At 39.5% G+C, this 16,206-nt stretch overlaps 2 protein-coding genes across 4 annotated transcripts in view; both read left to right on the top strand.

Moving 5' to 3' along the window:
• Window positions 1-26: 26 nt before the first annotated feature.
• Window positions 27-1,621, top strand: tex36 (testis expressed 36). Its single transcript, XM_074676402.1, has 4 exons — window positions 27-170; window positions 259-399; window positions 574-648; window positions 743-1,621. The coding sequence occupies exons 1-4, from the start codon at window positions 123-125 to the stop codon at window positions 1,061-1,063; spliced, it is 585 nt and encodes a 194-aa protein (XP_074532503.1). The 5' UTR covers window positions 27-122; the 3' UTR covers window positions 1,064-1,621.
• Window positions 1,622-9,756: 8,135 nt separating this feature from the next.
• The window catches only part of LOC141794951 (C-terminal-binding protein 2-like), a 76,893-nt gene continuing 70,443 nt past the window's right edge, over window positions 9,757-16,206 (top strand). The window contains exons 1-2 of one of the 3 annotated variants that reach the window (XM_074675625.1): window positions 9,757-10,115; window positions 15,519-15,641. The gene's annotated coding sequence lies outside the window, so the exon portion shown is untranslated. Of the gene's footprint in view, window positions 10,116-15,518; window positions 15,647-16,206 lie in introns of all 3 variants that reach the window. The other 2 variants (XM_074675623.1, XM_074675622.1) reach the window with 2 other exon arrangements.

Below are 16,206 nucleotides of genomic sequence, written 5' to 3'. Positions count from 1 at the left end.
GCCAAGTTGAGATCACATTTCAGGCTGTCTGATGCATGTTGCTATGGTGACCTGTGTTTGCATTAGTTGTTAAGTTGGACAGTGTGTGAAGTGTACTCCACTCTACCTCTTAAACCATTGCGATGGTAAAAGGTGGAAAACGGTCTTCAACAAGCAATGATGGCAAATGGGTGAGACTTGTGCTTGTGCATCATGTCAGATCTTTAAGAATCAAGGAGTTCCAATCAGGCCTTGTAATCAGCTTTTTTTTCTCCTCAGTTTGCTCATTCAGCTCTACCAGAAAATGTGCCGCAGAATCGTGAGACTTGTACAAGCACTGGCATCATGCTGAGTCAGGTTAAATCAGCACTGCCTCAGGCTTTCAACTTGGAGCGCTTTCCTAAATGGAAAACTCAGCAAGTGAGTATGCAAAGTAGATCATCTATTGTTTAGTGTGACCTGTTTCTGACTGTGTAGTTACAGCCATGATTTGTAAAGAATTCAACCACGACTGAAATGAAGAAGGCCTCCTTAATGTATCTTATGTTACAGTTTTCAGTTGTAGATGTCTTACCAATATGAGTTTCTCTACAGGAATCAAGAGCATTTCCTCACTCAGACCATGACAATAAGCTTGCATTAAAAGACAACATCTGTGTTTTCTCTAAAGTAAGTACACATCGAATTCAGGACATTAAGAGATTGTCACATGTACCACATTGCTTTGAAATAAAATTGTTTTCCTGCCATATTTGTGTTTTAGGGTGTGGGACGCAGGAAGTGCCCTGATGATCGCAAAGAGACCAACTCTCACTTCTGCCTGTGCCATGATGTGTCTGACAGCAGCACTAAAGACACTAAAAAGAGCACCACTATTTATAAGACAGACTTTATGGAGAAGCAGGGGGATCATGGTCCAACCAGGTATAAACGGTTCCCCAAAAACCACAAGCAGAAGTCTGCAGAGGCAGCACTAGCACAGGCAGAGGAGCCTTATATGTGGTTTGGGAGGCATGATTCGTGTTCTTCAGAGACACTGCAAGTGTTGGGAGAGACCAACTGCTCAGCACGGTCCAAGCTCTAAGATCCTCTTTCAATTGATGCTTTGTAAAACATCAGTGAAAGGAAATAAATCATGACGGATCAGGTGAACTTGGAAGGTGGATAAAGAAATAAATAAGCATTTTGCATTTGGTGAGAACTGTGGTATTTCAATTTATAAACTAGACAGCTAAACAAGGTCTTATGACTTTGGGCTGTCAAGTGTACTGTACTGGGTAATCAGTCAATGTACTACAGAGAAGATAGCATACCTCAATAGAAATCTGTCCTTATTTGAGTGCATCAGAGAATCAAAGATAATATAGAATCTTTATTTTCAGGAGTATTAAAATGTATTTATTAACATGTTGTTATGTGCATGTAAAATGATTAGATAGTGCACTGAAAAGGAAAGGACAGGAGTTCAAAACAAAACAGTTTATGAAGCAATGTTCAAAAACTTTGGATCAAGCTTCACACCTACTGATTTAAATATTTCCCTTTTTTTCACTCACCCATATCCGATAGATGCCCACAGTGCCTTTAAAATTGATACCCCAGCACAGGCTTGTTTATAGTTTAAAAAATTTAAGTCAGTATATCAGCAAATTTTCTTTGCTACTCTCAAGAAAACTCTGTAGACCACTAGTGATAGGCTGCCTTTTAAACTGCTCAAATAGTACAACTTGTAACAAGTACAGTGTACCTTATGTATTGTAAAAATGTGAGTACACACAATCCTACTTTTGTAAAAGATTTGCTAATATTACAAAGAAAGCTAATATATTAGTCGTAAAAGTTAGTAGCTGCTATGTGAATAGCTTTTATGCTCCTAACAGAAGTGTACCTTTGTTCCCACAGCTCTGTTTCCACATTTCCAAGATGTCTTTCCAAAATTAGTATGTGCATGTATGCATGTATGTACATATGTTTGTATGTATATATGTTTGTGTGTATATGAAGCATAAACCGTACTAGTATTTGTATTTATCTGATTTTGTTTGACTTAAGGAAATGAAAACAAGGGTACAGCATCCTTAAGCTCTGCTTCAGAAATTCCCCTATTCAGTCTGTCCCTGTTGTTTTTCTTGTTATGATTGGGATTGTGATGATTTCTGCAGCTAATTGAAAGAAAACTACTCACTCATTTATTTATTCATTTACTATAGAGTACTTTAAAAAATCTTATGGGGGATATAGAGCTTAAATTGAGAGGAAATGTAGGAACATAGGACTTTATTTTGACAATGTCCTAGAAATGTGGGCACATAGGGCTGTAGGATCATAAGGCTTAATTTTTAGTAGAAAAAATATCTTTGTGATGTGGGAACATAGAGTTGTGGGAACCTAGCAATGACCCCATGCTTATCGCTGCTTGCTAATTTTGCATTGAGGCAAAGTGAAATACATTAGTTAGCTCATGTTGACAACACTCAAAGTTGAAGTAACATCTCTTGTCCTAGAAGTTTAAATTTGGTTATCTTTAGTTTTACGGCTCTCAAATTCAAATTACCTGGAATATGGGTCTAGGGAAGTAGGAAACTTGAGAATAACCAAACTAAATACAATGTATTCATTTCAAACTCTCGACTACAAGTTCAATCATTTACACGGAACCCTAACATGAGCTAACTAATGTAGTTCACGATTTTGACAACAGAGGGCAGCAAGTCCTTTATGAGTCATCATTTGGCCTGTGGATTCACTGAGGTGTCTACAACCAGGTTGTGCAAAGATTCAATGACAAAGAACAGCTTTTAAAATGTATATGGTGCATATCCTTGAGGGGAAATATATGGGAAGAAAATCACGATTTTATAATTGATGCACATCAAGTTGACACACTGGACTTGAGTATAGGAAAGAAATTCCTGGGGTGTGTGTTCACTCCTGGGGATGAAGATATATAATGTGTGTCCTGTCTGTACAAGGAAAAAAAAGCGTAGGAGCAAATGACAGAGAACACTGCTCTGAGAAAAGACACTTTAGAGAGGAGTGTCCCCAACCACTTTCTCCAATAACTGATAATTTCTCCAGAGTATGCTCTGACCAGCTGCTTTCTTCCTTTAAGTACCCACTGGGGAGATGGGTTTTTCTCACAACCTTTACTTTCAGCTTGAGTAATTAGCTGACCCACAGGGCTAACTGTGTAAGAAATATTTCACTCTTAAAAGATGATGTATTTTGTATTGTTTTAATGAAGTGAAACAGAGCTGTGAGACACATTTTTGGAGCAGCTGCCCCAACGTTATTTTAATCGTAATACTTTGTAACTTAGTGTTTGAAAATTTAGCCATTTTTTTATTTCTGCTTTGTTGAGGGAAGATATTATATTACTTAATAATCAAAAAGTTTCATTATTTAAAGTATTGGAGCATATCTTTGTGCTTTTACTTTGATTGAAATAGGTAGTTTTGGCATCAGGTTATTAATATTTTCTGGAACCTCCGGTGCTGAAGACGGCGAGAGCCAGAACCAAGGATCTGCTTGGGGCTGGCTCGAAAAGCCAAGGAATTCCAATTAAAGTCTGTATAAAACATTTAACTTGACTTTTTTTTTTTTCAGAATTTCTTTATTGTAAAATCTATACAGAGGGGTGCTAAGTTTTGTGCCTACATGCATCACTGGACATAACTTGTGTGTGTGTGTGTTTTTTTTTTTTTTTTTAAAGACAGGAGGCATTGTAGCAGTTTTCTAGGTGGCCCACTCTCACTTAGAAAATCCTGTTGGCCTGCCACAGCTCAATGTCTTGGCAATTTTCCAAACCAGAAGTCAGTTGGAGTCAGGAGTAACGGTATGGTGATTGCCATATTTAATGACCATCCAATCATCCATTGAGCTTTGATTGTAAGCCAGATATTTTTTGATCAATAAACAAAACAACCTTATTCCTCCATGAATACTGATGTTTTTGATTCTATGTGTGACCCCCTCTGTGGCCATTTAGATTTTAACATGTTTTTAGTTGTTTTCCAGTGGCTGGCAGGGACAAATTACCACTGCATTCAGAATAGCATCCAGCACTTGCAAAGGTAATGAGAAATATTTTAAAACATACTGGAATGTTACACCAATCATTATACTGCATGTGCAAACTCAAAATACACGTTATACCATGTAAAGGTAAAACCACAGGCATATGTAAATAGAGTCACTTGGTTGGAATATCAAACCTTCTCCCAAGGACAAAAGACACATCTCAGTAAACAAGCGTTCAACCACCAAAGCCCTGCACTTCATGAATATTAAATCAGACACTTTGAATCCTACCTCTTTGGTGTTTGGTGGCCCTAGTCTGGATTCTTACCGTTCGCTGTGATTTATTCGCAGGTGCATGTGTCTCTTTGATGTGTAGTGTTGAGAGGTTTTGCACCTGTTAGAGGGAAAAATGCTTTGAAAACAAGAGGTGGATTTGCCAGACAGTCAAAATGACAGCAGCACAAGGAAGATTTGTGTTGCCATAGTACATTTTATTTGCTTGTTTCTGTGTGTATGTGTTTTCTGCTGTATTATTATGACATCCTCCGTAGTGTCAACAGAATATAAACTTTTACTCAAACAAAATCATCTTTTTTTCCTTATGTCAGTTTTGGCATCTCGTCTGATGTTGTGAAGCTGTGCATCTTGTGTTTTGTCCATTACCTATTCATTAAGGATGTAACTTGAAAAGAGAGTTGCCATGGAGATGCAGCAGTTAAAATATACATTTCAACATTTTTATCTTTCTGTTTATTCTTCTGCCAATTATTTCTAATTCCCCCAGTCCCTTTATTTTTTTCTCTCTCTCTTTATATATGCTTTTTAATAAGGTGTCAAGGCTCACTGTATGACTTTTCCTCTGAGTTATTATTTTGTTTTGTTCAAGTATTCTGTTTCAAATAACAAATGAGCAGTCCAGATCTGCCTTCGAGACCAACCTCGGTTAAAACTGTCGAAATATAAAACCACTGCTAATCTCCTGTCAGTCATTGCACTTGCAGTTCTTATAATTCCCTGGAAGTTTCTCTTTTTTCAGGGAGTCAGTTGGTTTGTGTCCCCTGGCAGCCTAGTGGTCCTTGTTCCAGTAATGGTCAGGGGCCCTCCAGAGTCTGAGAGCAGTGATAAAGGTGGCCTGCTATCTCATTTCCACAGAGGACAAGATAACATCCTGAGAACATTCCACATCACTCGAGGAGTTTGTTCAACGCAGATAAGAGCTCCCATGCTAAAGCTCAGCCACACGAAGCTCTGTAAGTGTATTTTAGTGAGTCTTTTGCACTGCACATGTGTTTTTAAATGGAGTCAGGCCTGCATGCTGCAATGTCTGTCAGCCTGGCATCGTGGCGCTGAGGGAGCAGGGCACTGCAGAAACACTGCCTCAGAAGATCAGACCTATCCTTGCCCTAAATCACATTCCTCTCTGTGTTTTTCAAACCTCCGACACAGTTTGCATGCTAATTTGTGTGTAGGTGGTGAGTATAATTACATTAGGCTGGTGCTAAACAAAGACCTACAAGCAGCAGTCTGTTCGAGTATCCCACCCGAGAGAGAATAAGGAAACAGTTCAAACAAGGATGGATGGATTTATCATGCAAAGTTTATGAGAAGAAAATTGTTTTGCAGATTTTGTGTCTGTTTTTTAGCCTGTAGCCGTGATTAATTTGCCTTGTGACTAAAAGTAAAAAAAAATTCTGTCATATCACGCTGGTGTTATGATTCTTTATCTTGTGTTTTCTATAGAGTTATGGAGTGAAGCTGCATAAATGGAGGTGTCACTGGACAATAAGAACAGACACCACCGTCCTCCTCACACTTCGCACACTTCTTAGTTTAGCTGTCAAACTATTGGCTCAGTACGGCTTGCCACATTTGCACAAGATTACCAAGTATTTCATCACTCCTTAAGAAGCTCCACCTCTTAGTTTCGCCCAGTCTCATCCTTCATAACCAGAGCATCACAGTATTTTAATCTCATTAGGAAGAAAAGATAAATCTATTTCACTTTACAGAGCAAGAGCCGGACCACACATCATACAAACTCTTTTTCTTCATGCTGTCATTTGCAATTGACAAAGAGGGTGTTGTATCTAAAACATAATGTTAATGTGTCCAAAAGTGAAGTTTAAAACACTTTTGACAAAGCTCTTTAATTGGAAAAGACAAGTGCAACTAAAACAAAGTGACACTTTTGCTTATTTTGATTTCTTTCATTTTTTTGTTTTAGATGTAACGCCACAACTTCTAGTTTTCAGCCCCATTACATACTGCACGTAGAGCTTTTGTGATCAGCCTTGAAAACTGCATACACATCTCCCATAAACACACATTTTTTCATTTCCTGCATAAAAAAGCAAAAACATCCAGAGACTGAACACGTCTAATTAACTGTTTTCACACTTATTCTCCAGTTAAAGGGATAAATCTACCTCATTTGCATTCCATTGGACACATAAATACAAGCCTATGAATGTCCTTTAAAGGCTACAGTGAATGTGTCAAAGTCCTTTATATGCTGGAATGTAATTAGATGTGAGTGTGGTCATAAAGGTATCATTGCGTGGCTTTGTTTGGATCATATTACGCCATCTAAACCGCAAAGTTAAAAGAATTCTGTATTCACACTGAGCGGAGGAGGTACATGCAGTACAATGGAAAACACTGTTATCAAATGTAAATTACACTCCCATGAGCTGCTCATTAGAATATCCCACATGAACTGTGTGTCGTAAGTCGTTAAATTCTCAATTTAACAGGATCTCAGTTTTTTAGCCGCTGATCATCATAAGTAAGTTAAATTAGCTGAACTTCCTTTATTATAAGAAGGAAAGACATGAAATGATGTGTAATACTAATTTCAAATCACAAGTGAGGTCCCAGAAGAGGTAGCTTGGCAATCTATAGTGATATATCCAAGGTTATTTTGAAATTAAATTGATTATTTGACAAGCCACATGCTTCAAGTGAATAAGGATTAATCAGTTTATTTTGATAGTATGCTTAAGAGCATGTGCAGGAGCAAGTGAGAGAAAATGCTATGCAATAAGATGATTCAAGCACGACAGACTGATTCAAGGTTGCAGTGAAATATTCATTCAAATGAGGTAAAAAAGAGTGGAGCAGCATAAGAATAACCCGTCTTTAAAGATTAACATAACCCTCAGAGATGTTATTGTATCCCCGTAACCAAGTCTCGACTTCAGCAGGTGCAGAACAGCTCTCCCTCTGTGTGAGTTACTGCATTAAGTCCCTCAAATTTAGTGGCACAATCATGAGCCTGCCGTTCACTCTCTGGAGTAGAAGAATCGCTTTGCATTTTAAAAAGGTCAAACACTCAGATCTCTGCCAGGAGGAATTGAGGGAAGAAATAATGTCTCTCTGCAGAAATATGCAGTCGCACACTACTGATCCGCTCAAATACCCGGTGTACAGTGAACAGATTAGAGGTGTGTGTGCATTTACTGTCATCCTCCAACAGCTCGTATGTAAACAAAAAACATTGGGGAAAGAGTATCCAGTTTGTAAGAAATATTTGAAGTAGTTTCAGTTCATTTTGTGGTTTCAGATTCATATGTTGGTGGGCTGGGCTTGACAAAATGGGAAGCTTTCAACAGGATGTGTTTTTACCTAATATATGTTGTTTTAACTGAACCAGTGCAAACACAACAGCATGATCTTTAAACTAGTAAAAAAAAAAACAGTCTGCCTTATGTTTACATCTCTTCTGCAACACTCACTTCGTTCCTCCTGTAATTTTGATAAATAGGTTGGGTAGTGGTATAAGAGGCTTTGCGTTTGCTGCTTTTTTACTTGAAACACAGTTTTAAGCCACAACCTCAGCAGGGATTTCTCTGTCTCCTCCTCCGCCTGTCAGCCATTCCCTCGACTGCCGCTGCAAACATATGCTTCAGTTGGTGTCCCCTGTTGGCTGGTGTTGGTCTTTGGAGAGTTGGGTTCATGCCCGGTAGTTACATTGTGCTGATGATAAAATGACCACAGGGAAAGATGCGATTGACTGGGCCAAGAACCCCCAGGCCCGGGACCACACACACAGGGTACAAGTACAGAAGCTGTGACAAGATAGAAAAGAAGATATGTTAATGATTCTTCTGTCATTAATAGTCATCCTGTTTTCCTTGTTGAAAGCTCCATTCAAAGACTACAATTTGCTGGAATTTGCTGGAAAAGTATTCAGGGACTCAAGTAACCGGGCAATCCAAAGATGTTTTCTGCCATCTGGCCAGCACTACTGTGTGAATTACAAGGGTAGAATATAGATTGCATGTTTTAGGCATGACACCAGGGCACAGCTGCAGTTGTTGCTATGTGCATCTGTGGCTTTAGAGCAAGTAAACATGCAGTTTGGCACCGAGTCCCTCTGTTTTGTATAAATCTGAATCAGGACTGTGTGTGGGTCTTTAAAAGTCCACTTCAAGTCCCTACAACACAAGCACAATCTCTGCATGTTATGACGACAACAAGCCTAATAGAAATTTTTGAATATTTGTAACAGTAGGCATCTTTTTGTATTTAGTTTTCTATTCATTCCTTTTAAAGTTAGTGACCAGTTTTCCCAAAGGTTTAAATACCCTCTCCTTAAAACTGCAAAGACTAGACGACATCTGTCACTCATTCAAGCCTTTATTAGTTTCCCAAAAGGTAGTCAATTATAATGGCATCTTGACATACAGGAACTACCCTGTAAAATGCTCAGGGATTCAGATACTTTCATAAACAAAAACCTCTCTAATGAGGTTCAGAAAAAGAGAGCAGAGAAGGAACTAGAATTGGTTTAAAATCAATTTGTTCAATTTCCTTGGACTTAATATAACACTTTGTACTGACTACTTATTGTTAAATAATGAAGGTCTTACATCTGATAGAATAATGTTTACATTTCAGACAGTTTAGATTTGAAAGATTTAAACCTCAGTTAAGAGAGTAGGTATGGTGCACAGAGGGGGAGAATAACTGTAATTTCCACAGTTTTTATCATGCAACTCAAGGTACAGGCTGACTTTAGCTTAAGTGGCTTGCAGTTGAGTTTGAAGTGCTAAATATATAATATTTATATAAACAGAACAGTTGTTTAACAGGAAACAACCATGTGGTTGGTTCTATAAGAAAAGGCATCATTACCTAGGTTGTCCAGCTTCAACTAGAAGGATTGTTTTTAATGTTTTGGCCATTTACATTATAGCCAATTTTTTTTTTTTTTTTTTACACATTACTGAAACGGTCATCTAAGTTGTCTAAATGACAGTATCTAATATTACATTAGCTAGCATTAGTGAAATTTCTAAAACACTGTAGGCTTTGTGATGCATGTTATGTTGAGCATTTGTAATGTTAGCCTAGCTGAGTTTGACAGAAAGGATTTTCTTGACATTTTTTTTTAGAGTAGTCTTAACTGGGCAACTGTGCATATGAAGAAGTAGAGAGTAAGGTCGGTTACAGATGATTCCTAAACCCAAATGTAAACTTTTCATATGAAGGCTATATAGCCTTATAGTCGTATGACAATACCCCCTACATTTTTTAGACTCCATTTCATAAGAGTGGCCAAGATTTCCACACAAATGCTAAGAGACAACCCGACCAAAATGAAAGATATAAACATAATGTCTTTCTCGAAAATTCCTTCCGTCAAATCTCAAAGTGTCTCTCCTCTGTTCAGTGTGCGCGCGCGCGTTTGTGTATCTGTATGCGCGTGCGTGTGTGTATGTATGTGTGTGCGTGTGTGTGTGAGAGGGAGAAGTGGGCAAAGGCTCCGCCTCACTCAAAAAGCGAGAGAAAAAAAGGAAAAGCAAACTGATACACACCTCTCAATTCTGGCAGGAGGAAAAGAATAGGAGTGTTTATGAAGCGTATAAGTAAACAGCAGGATAACCAGACACACCGAGAGCTGCGGCTACTTCCCCCGTACAAACCGATACCCGGCACCGTTTCCCAGCACCGGAGATTGTCCCGTTGCGTTCAGGATTAAGTTTTTATGTCATCTAAAGGTGGATCATTATCTAAATCCGAGATAACAAGCGAATTTGAAATGCGTAGCCTGCGATGCTATTTCTGGAGCCCCAAAAGCCGACGTTTGAACTCTCAGTAAACATCCAGTCGAGGTAGGATTCAAGATTATTGCAAAAGGTGGTAAAATTGTTTGAGTGTGTGCTCCACCGTGGTGTAGTTTAAAAGCTGTACTCGAGCCGCTGTCCATGTGTCCCTGCGCCATCAGCAAGGAGGGACAAGAAGGGTGGGAGTAGACATTAGCCGATACTCCACTTAGACCCTCAGAGATATGGGATCAGATTTGTATGAAGTTACTTATGAGCAGAGTCATATTAAGGCAATCACATTTAAGATGCAGTAAACATCAGTTATGATTATTGTTTCAGTAAATTGATATCTACAAAATACATTTCTTTTTGTAGCTTTGTGTGAAAATAGTTTGATGAAAAGTTTGGAGCACATGCTTTTTCTGTGCACTTCTCTTTTTTTTCTCTTTCTTCTTTTTTTTTTTGCCATCATACTACCAAACAACCCAACATAAACTACACTTGTCATCTGAAGCCTACTAATTAATGAGTGCTTAATTAGTGATCCAATCAGGCTTCCACATTAGCACCTGCACATTTTCAGACAGGGGGATAATCCTTCCCTTTCACAGTTTTGACAGGCAGAAGGGGAATTGCTTCTCAGAAGGGCAACTCTCTCCCTCTTCTTCTTTCTTTCTTTTATTTATTTTTTTTTTTACTGCATTTTGAGGAAAGCTGCAAGTAGAGGAGGAGGAGGGCGGCTCCATTGTCTGGCCAGTGAAGGGGTGGGGATTGAGGCTGTATGCAGATGTGCTGCTGGCAACGGACATCTGCTCTCCCCCCTTGGGCATTGTCACAACAGGCAGGGGAACTTTGAGTGGAGCTTGCCCGCAGAGAAAAGGCCTTTGTGAAAGGATATGAGGCCATGGCCCGCACCCTGAAACGCCATGTTTATTGGGATATCTGATCATCTCAAGGGGTCTGCTTTGAGCCCCTAGAATAAACCTGATATCATGACTAAAAGGGTTACTTTTTAGTTTTTATTTTTTTCTCAGACTCCCCCTTTTCCCACCTGCAACACCGCCCTTCTTGTTTGCTTCTTCTTCTCTCATCTCCTACCACCAACTCCCCCTGGGGGGTTGAACTTCTCCCCGTGTCTTTGTTGCTTGCATGTGTTTAGATATGAAAGCAGGCCTCTAAAGGCAAACGCATCACAGGCTGCAACACATTGTACATGGCAGTTCCTATCAGGCCTTTTGATTTCTCACTGTGGATGAAAATGCCAAGAAAATGCAGAAACTGAACGCTTTAATATTTATGATATCGTACAGTACGGCTTGTGCTCGATGGTAGAGGCTATCATTGTTGATGCATATGTTTGTATTGGAAATCAGGAGTCTCATTTGCCTCAACAGATATTCCCTGGTGACTGCTCGAGTCAGTGTGCTGTGATTACGAGCATGATTTGTACTTGTAGAAGGTACTGTTGTACATGGCTGATCTGCTGTGCAACAAGCTTGTGTAGGGACTCATTTGTGTGTTTCTGCTGTGTTATGACACGCTGGATAGTTGCGAGAAGTGAGCAGGGGAGTGAGTTCACCGATGCAGGGAGAGATGATGGGTTTTGAAAGCACAGGTGCTGTTTCTCACCATGCTTCTCTTTGCTCACTTATTCTCAGGGACCGCTTTCCTTTTGTGTTCTTTTTGTTAACACCATTTGCAAGACACAAAACAACTGAAAGAATCTGAGTAGTGCATTGCCGACTTGTTTTGAAGTCACAGAAGCAAAGTAATTACAATTGGTTAATCATATTCTCAGAGCCTAATACTCCATTTAACACAGTAATTTGAACGCTGCTGAAATAGCTCTTGTGAACTCTTCTGAGAATTCCCATAATGGCCGGGCCGCTAACGTCTTCTAAGAGCTCCCAGGAGGAGTAGGTTTGAGAGGGTTTTACTGTCATGTGATTGTGCTATGCATTGTGGAGAGGAGGTAATGGGTGTGAAATTACACTGTGCCATCTGCAGAGAGGCCGAAAAACGCACAGCCTGATGTCACTTAGACATACTGCCTCCTGAAATGACACAGCAGCAAGGAAGATTACGGATTTACACCACAGGTCTTTGACGTGTCTGCAGATCATCTTTTTCTTGGAAATTCTCAGTTATGTCATTTTCTTCATTTTCAGCCCAAGTGCATGTTACGTTTTTGGATTGGATGGTTTAAAGTAGTGTTTCAAAAGTCTTAATTCTTAGATTGCATTAAAGCTTTGAAGCTGAAAACAAAGACTGCTCTGTGAAGTTTTATCGCGGTTTGTAAATGGGGAACTGTGTGCTTCAGAGTGTTTCTCAGTTTATGAGGGAACAGTCTTAGTCGAGTTACTCTTTCAGCAACTGTTGTTGTGTATCTAATGCTGTCTGATAACAGTCGTATCTCAATGAGCACACATTTAAAATCTTCTGTGTGTTTGGTGTGATTGGAAAACGTCCTGCACCTGCTCCTTGCTTGTTTAGACTTGCTTTGTAGCGTCTGAGTCGGCTGTTTATGTTTGTGGTTGTGAAGGATAGTTTTGAGAGAGCGGATGTGGACAGCAGCAGGTGTCTGATTCTCCTCACTGATAAGGCAGTTTTGCGCAAAGAGATACGGGACACTTCTTTTTACTCCTCCGTCTCCACCCTTGACATAGTTTACTGCTTGGAGAAATAAATACTTCCTAAGTTGTGTTTTCTTAAGTGTTGCAAGAAGTCATTTTTCAAACTCTCAGAGCCCCTATGTAGCTTGCCACATTGGCATCCAACAAGCTTGTTTGTAAGCTCTGCCAATCCCAAATTATGTATTTAAGAGGTTCAGCTGGCATGCTGACCAGAAAACAAGCAAATTGCAGTCCAAGGTTTTTAATTGAGTTAATCAAACATAAAAACTGGAGAATCATATCCACACTTTGGTGCCAAATTTTAACCATTGAATTCAAAGTGATAAACAATAGAATTTCCACTGTTGGCTTTTTTTCTGCTGCTGCATCATTCACCTGGTAATTGTTTGTCTACATGTAAACACATTAAGCTTTTTGGAGAACTCTTTGAGCTAAAGTTTATAAAAATCAAACAACAGGTAGAGAAATTACGTAGCCAGTGGCTTTTCAAATACTGGTCAGGTATTTGTTGGATTATTCATTCATAATGATACAGTTTAAAAATCCTGACCAGAAGTCCTCTATCATGCAGTAAAGTCTCCCGCCTTTGTTTGTGCAGCTGGGCAATTAAAACCAACTAATGTAGAAAAAATATGAAAAACTGGTGCAAGATACTTTTTAACAAAATATAGCAAATGAGTTAAAAGCTTGATACTGAACTGTGTATCAATTAGTCAAAAACATTCTTGTCTGTGGTGTTAAAGTGACTGCCTACCCTAAAGTAAAAATTAAAGCATCACGAGACATCAGTGAGGATGACTTTACCATGAAATAGTTTACAAACAACAAATGCAGTTTTTTTTTTTATCATAAAAGCATCAGGGCATGACAATTCTTAAAGAAAAATAAGATAACTCTCAACATTTGGAAATCTAATTCATATATATTTCTACAAGCATATAAACTGATGAGATATCTTAATCACATTTCTTCTATACACTAAGTATTGATCAACGTTTTTGATCATATTGCATTTGTGTATTTCAGGTATCCTGTTGATAAATGAGGCACTGTTAAATGAACCCCTAAAAAATTGCTATTACTCAAAAAAGACACAATGTGTGTCATGGTTTAGTGAAACAAACTTGGATATGCACACTCTGCTACAGAACTATGTATGGAAGAGATCCTCAATTGCGTCCATCAATTTGTGTATGGCACAAGAAATTTACGAAGATGACAGTGAAAGTGTCTGATAAAGGGAGGAAGGCAGGAATAGATGACTAAGAACATTTGAGGAAACATTGTTAAACAAGCATTTCAGCATTCTCCTTCAAAATTAGTTCTATAAAATTAGTTAAAAAACTCAACATCTACACCTCATTTTGTCACAATTTCCACATATTTGTCTGTTCATTTGATTTCGTAATACAGGTTTTTAGATTGTAAAGAGACTTCAGGGACATCCTGTATAACAGTACAAAGCCATTTGACACTCAAGCAGGAGTGATGTAGGCAGTAACTAAAAGAACAAAATCAATCAATCAATAAACCAGCTTGATTCATAAAGTAGGCAACATTGATTTCTAGGAGCTTGTCAATAAAAAACCCCAGCAACACACAGACAACTATGTTATATTTAAGATCTAAATCTAAAACCATTGTTGATGAACAAGAAGACTTACAACAGAATAAAAGCTTGAGTCATGTTAAAAGCCTCGGCCAAGTTTTCACACAACACATGATGGTGTAAGCAGGGTCTTATTGGGACACTTGAACCAGATCAGAGCTGTTATTGTAATTAGTACACCTGTGCAAGTGTGCTGTAAACAGAGCCACTCATAGAGCTAAATGACTGTAGCTTCTAGTGTGTGTACAGTATGTCGTGGACACTATAATGAGCATTTCTCTAAATTATTAACTCATTATATGGTTGCAGGGGCAGCAGTGGGGGTCCATTGGAGGATGTTTACTGTATCCTGTATTTATGACCGGGGGAGCTGGCTGTCTAATAGCCTCCCACCTGGTGTAAACCATCACACTTGGAGTCCCTGCGCTTCCTTAATACCCAGCCATTTTCATCTAAATTGCTCTCAACTGCATGCATGAACCTGATGCTAGAGATAGATGTGTGAGTTGGGGTGAAGCTGGATAGTTTGGAGGTCTAAAAGAGATGTAAAACACTATCTTTCTACTAGGAACAGTGTGTGTATGTTTGCCAGAATGAAAAAAAAAACAAAGAACTTGATCTTCTCCCACTCATCTCCCCTCTTTCAATTGGCGTAGCCAGAGCTGCCGTTAACTTTCATGCAAACCACAGAGGATTAAGGAATGAATAGCGGCTCCATCTTCCAACTCTGTGTGTGCATGAACATCATGTGTGCTTGTGCTTGTGTCTGCGTGTCACTTTTTGCAGGAACTAGCAGAGACAAAGCACCATCTGCACGCAGCAGGCTGTCCTGACTGCCTGTTCCTCTCGCTGGGGCCGAGGAGAAGCTTTCTGTGAGCATTGTTATGGAATTGACTCTGCTGCTGTTGCTGCTGTTAGTGTTGCTGTTACTAGAGCTGCTACTCTGGTTTTTAATGCTGACAGCTAATGATGTCCCTTCTGGTTGACTCCGCTTTGCTGTAGCCAGAGAGAAGAGACGGGCAAATGAAGAGAGGCAGGAAGTGTAGGAGAAAAAAAGGGAGACAGATAGAGATGGAGATACCAGTAGGGTGTTCAGATTTGTCTGTCCGAGCTGGTTAAGTTTCTTAAAGAGGGATTACACACACAGACTGAACGCACGGGCATGTATGTATTGTGTTATATTTCCTTCTTTCAATTTCTTCCTTCCTGTTCACTCTCTCCTGTCAGCGTCTCAGGAAGGAGGAGGCAAAAGGAGAAGAAGGAGGAGGAAGGGTTCCATTGTGTTTCGCCAGAGCCCCTTTTCCAGTCCAGCTGACATAGACTTGTGTCAGGAGGATCCATCCTGCTGATGTGAGGCAAGCTGTAAAGTGAAAGAGATGTCTAAAATGCTGAAGTGTGCCCTGGCCAGCGGAGAGATGGCTCTGTTTGTTTGCCATTCTGCTGAGCACCACTTCGCAGAGAAAACTTTTCTGTCCAAATGTGCTGACGGTGAGAAAGAGGGGGAAAATGAAAAGTGGGAGTTGGTGTTTAGGGAGCAACTTGTGGGCACACACAGCTTTGCCCATTGTTGGGCTGTGACATTGACATTTGGAAATGGTGAGGGGGGAGAAAGAGTTAAAAGCTTACCTTTTTTTTCAGCTGTCTCTTACCACACAAACTGTTTTGCCTGTGCTCACAATTCTCCGAGACGGCAGTCATTGAACCTTCCAACCACATGAATATGCATGATAAGTCCGCTCTTCTTCTCTGCCCTCTGAGCTGTTTTTTTTCCCACCCAGAGACCTGTCGTGTTGTGTTTGATTGGCCCTGACATTTGAAAAGGTCCTTGAATAAAAAAAAAAAAAAAAAAAAAAAAAGTTGTTTATGACAACTGAAGAACTCTCCTTGCAGCAGAGTAAAAATGGCATTTTGAAAG

Source organism: Halichoeres trimaculatus, unplaced genomic scaffold (genome assembly GCF_033239565.1).
Source record: "Halichoeres trimaculatus isolate MK-OKI-2021-1 unplaced genomic scaffold, fHalTri1.1 fHalTri1_scaffold_8, whole genome shotgun sequence".
NCBI classification, from domain to species: Eukaryota; Metazoa; Chordata; class Actinopteri; order Labriformes; family Labridae; genus Halichoeres; species Halichoeres trimaculatus.
The sequence above is the reverse complement of the archived record's forward strand: the minus strand, read 5'-3'. Positions and strand labels throughout refer to the sequence as shown.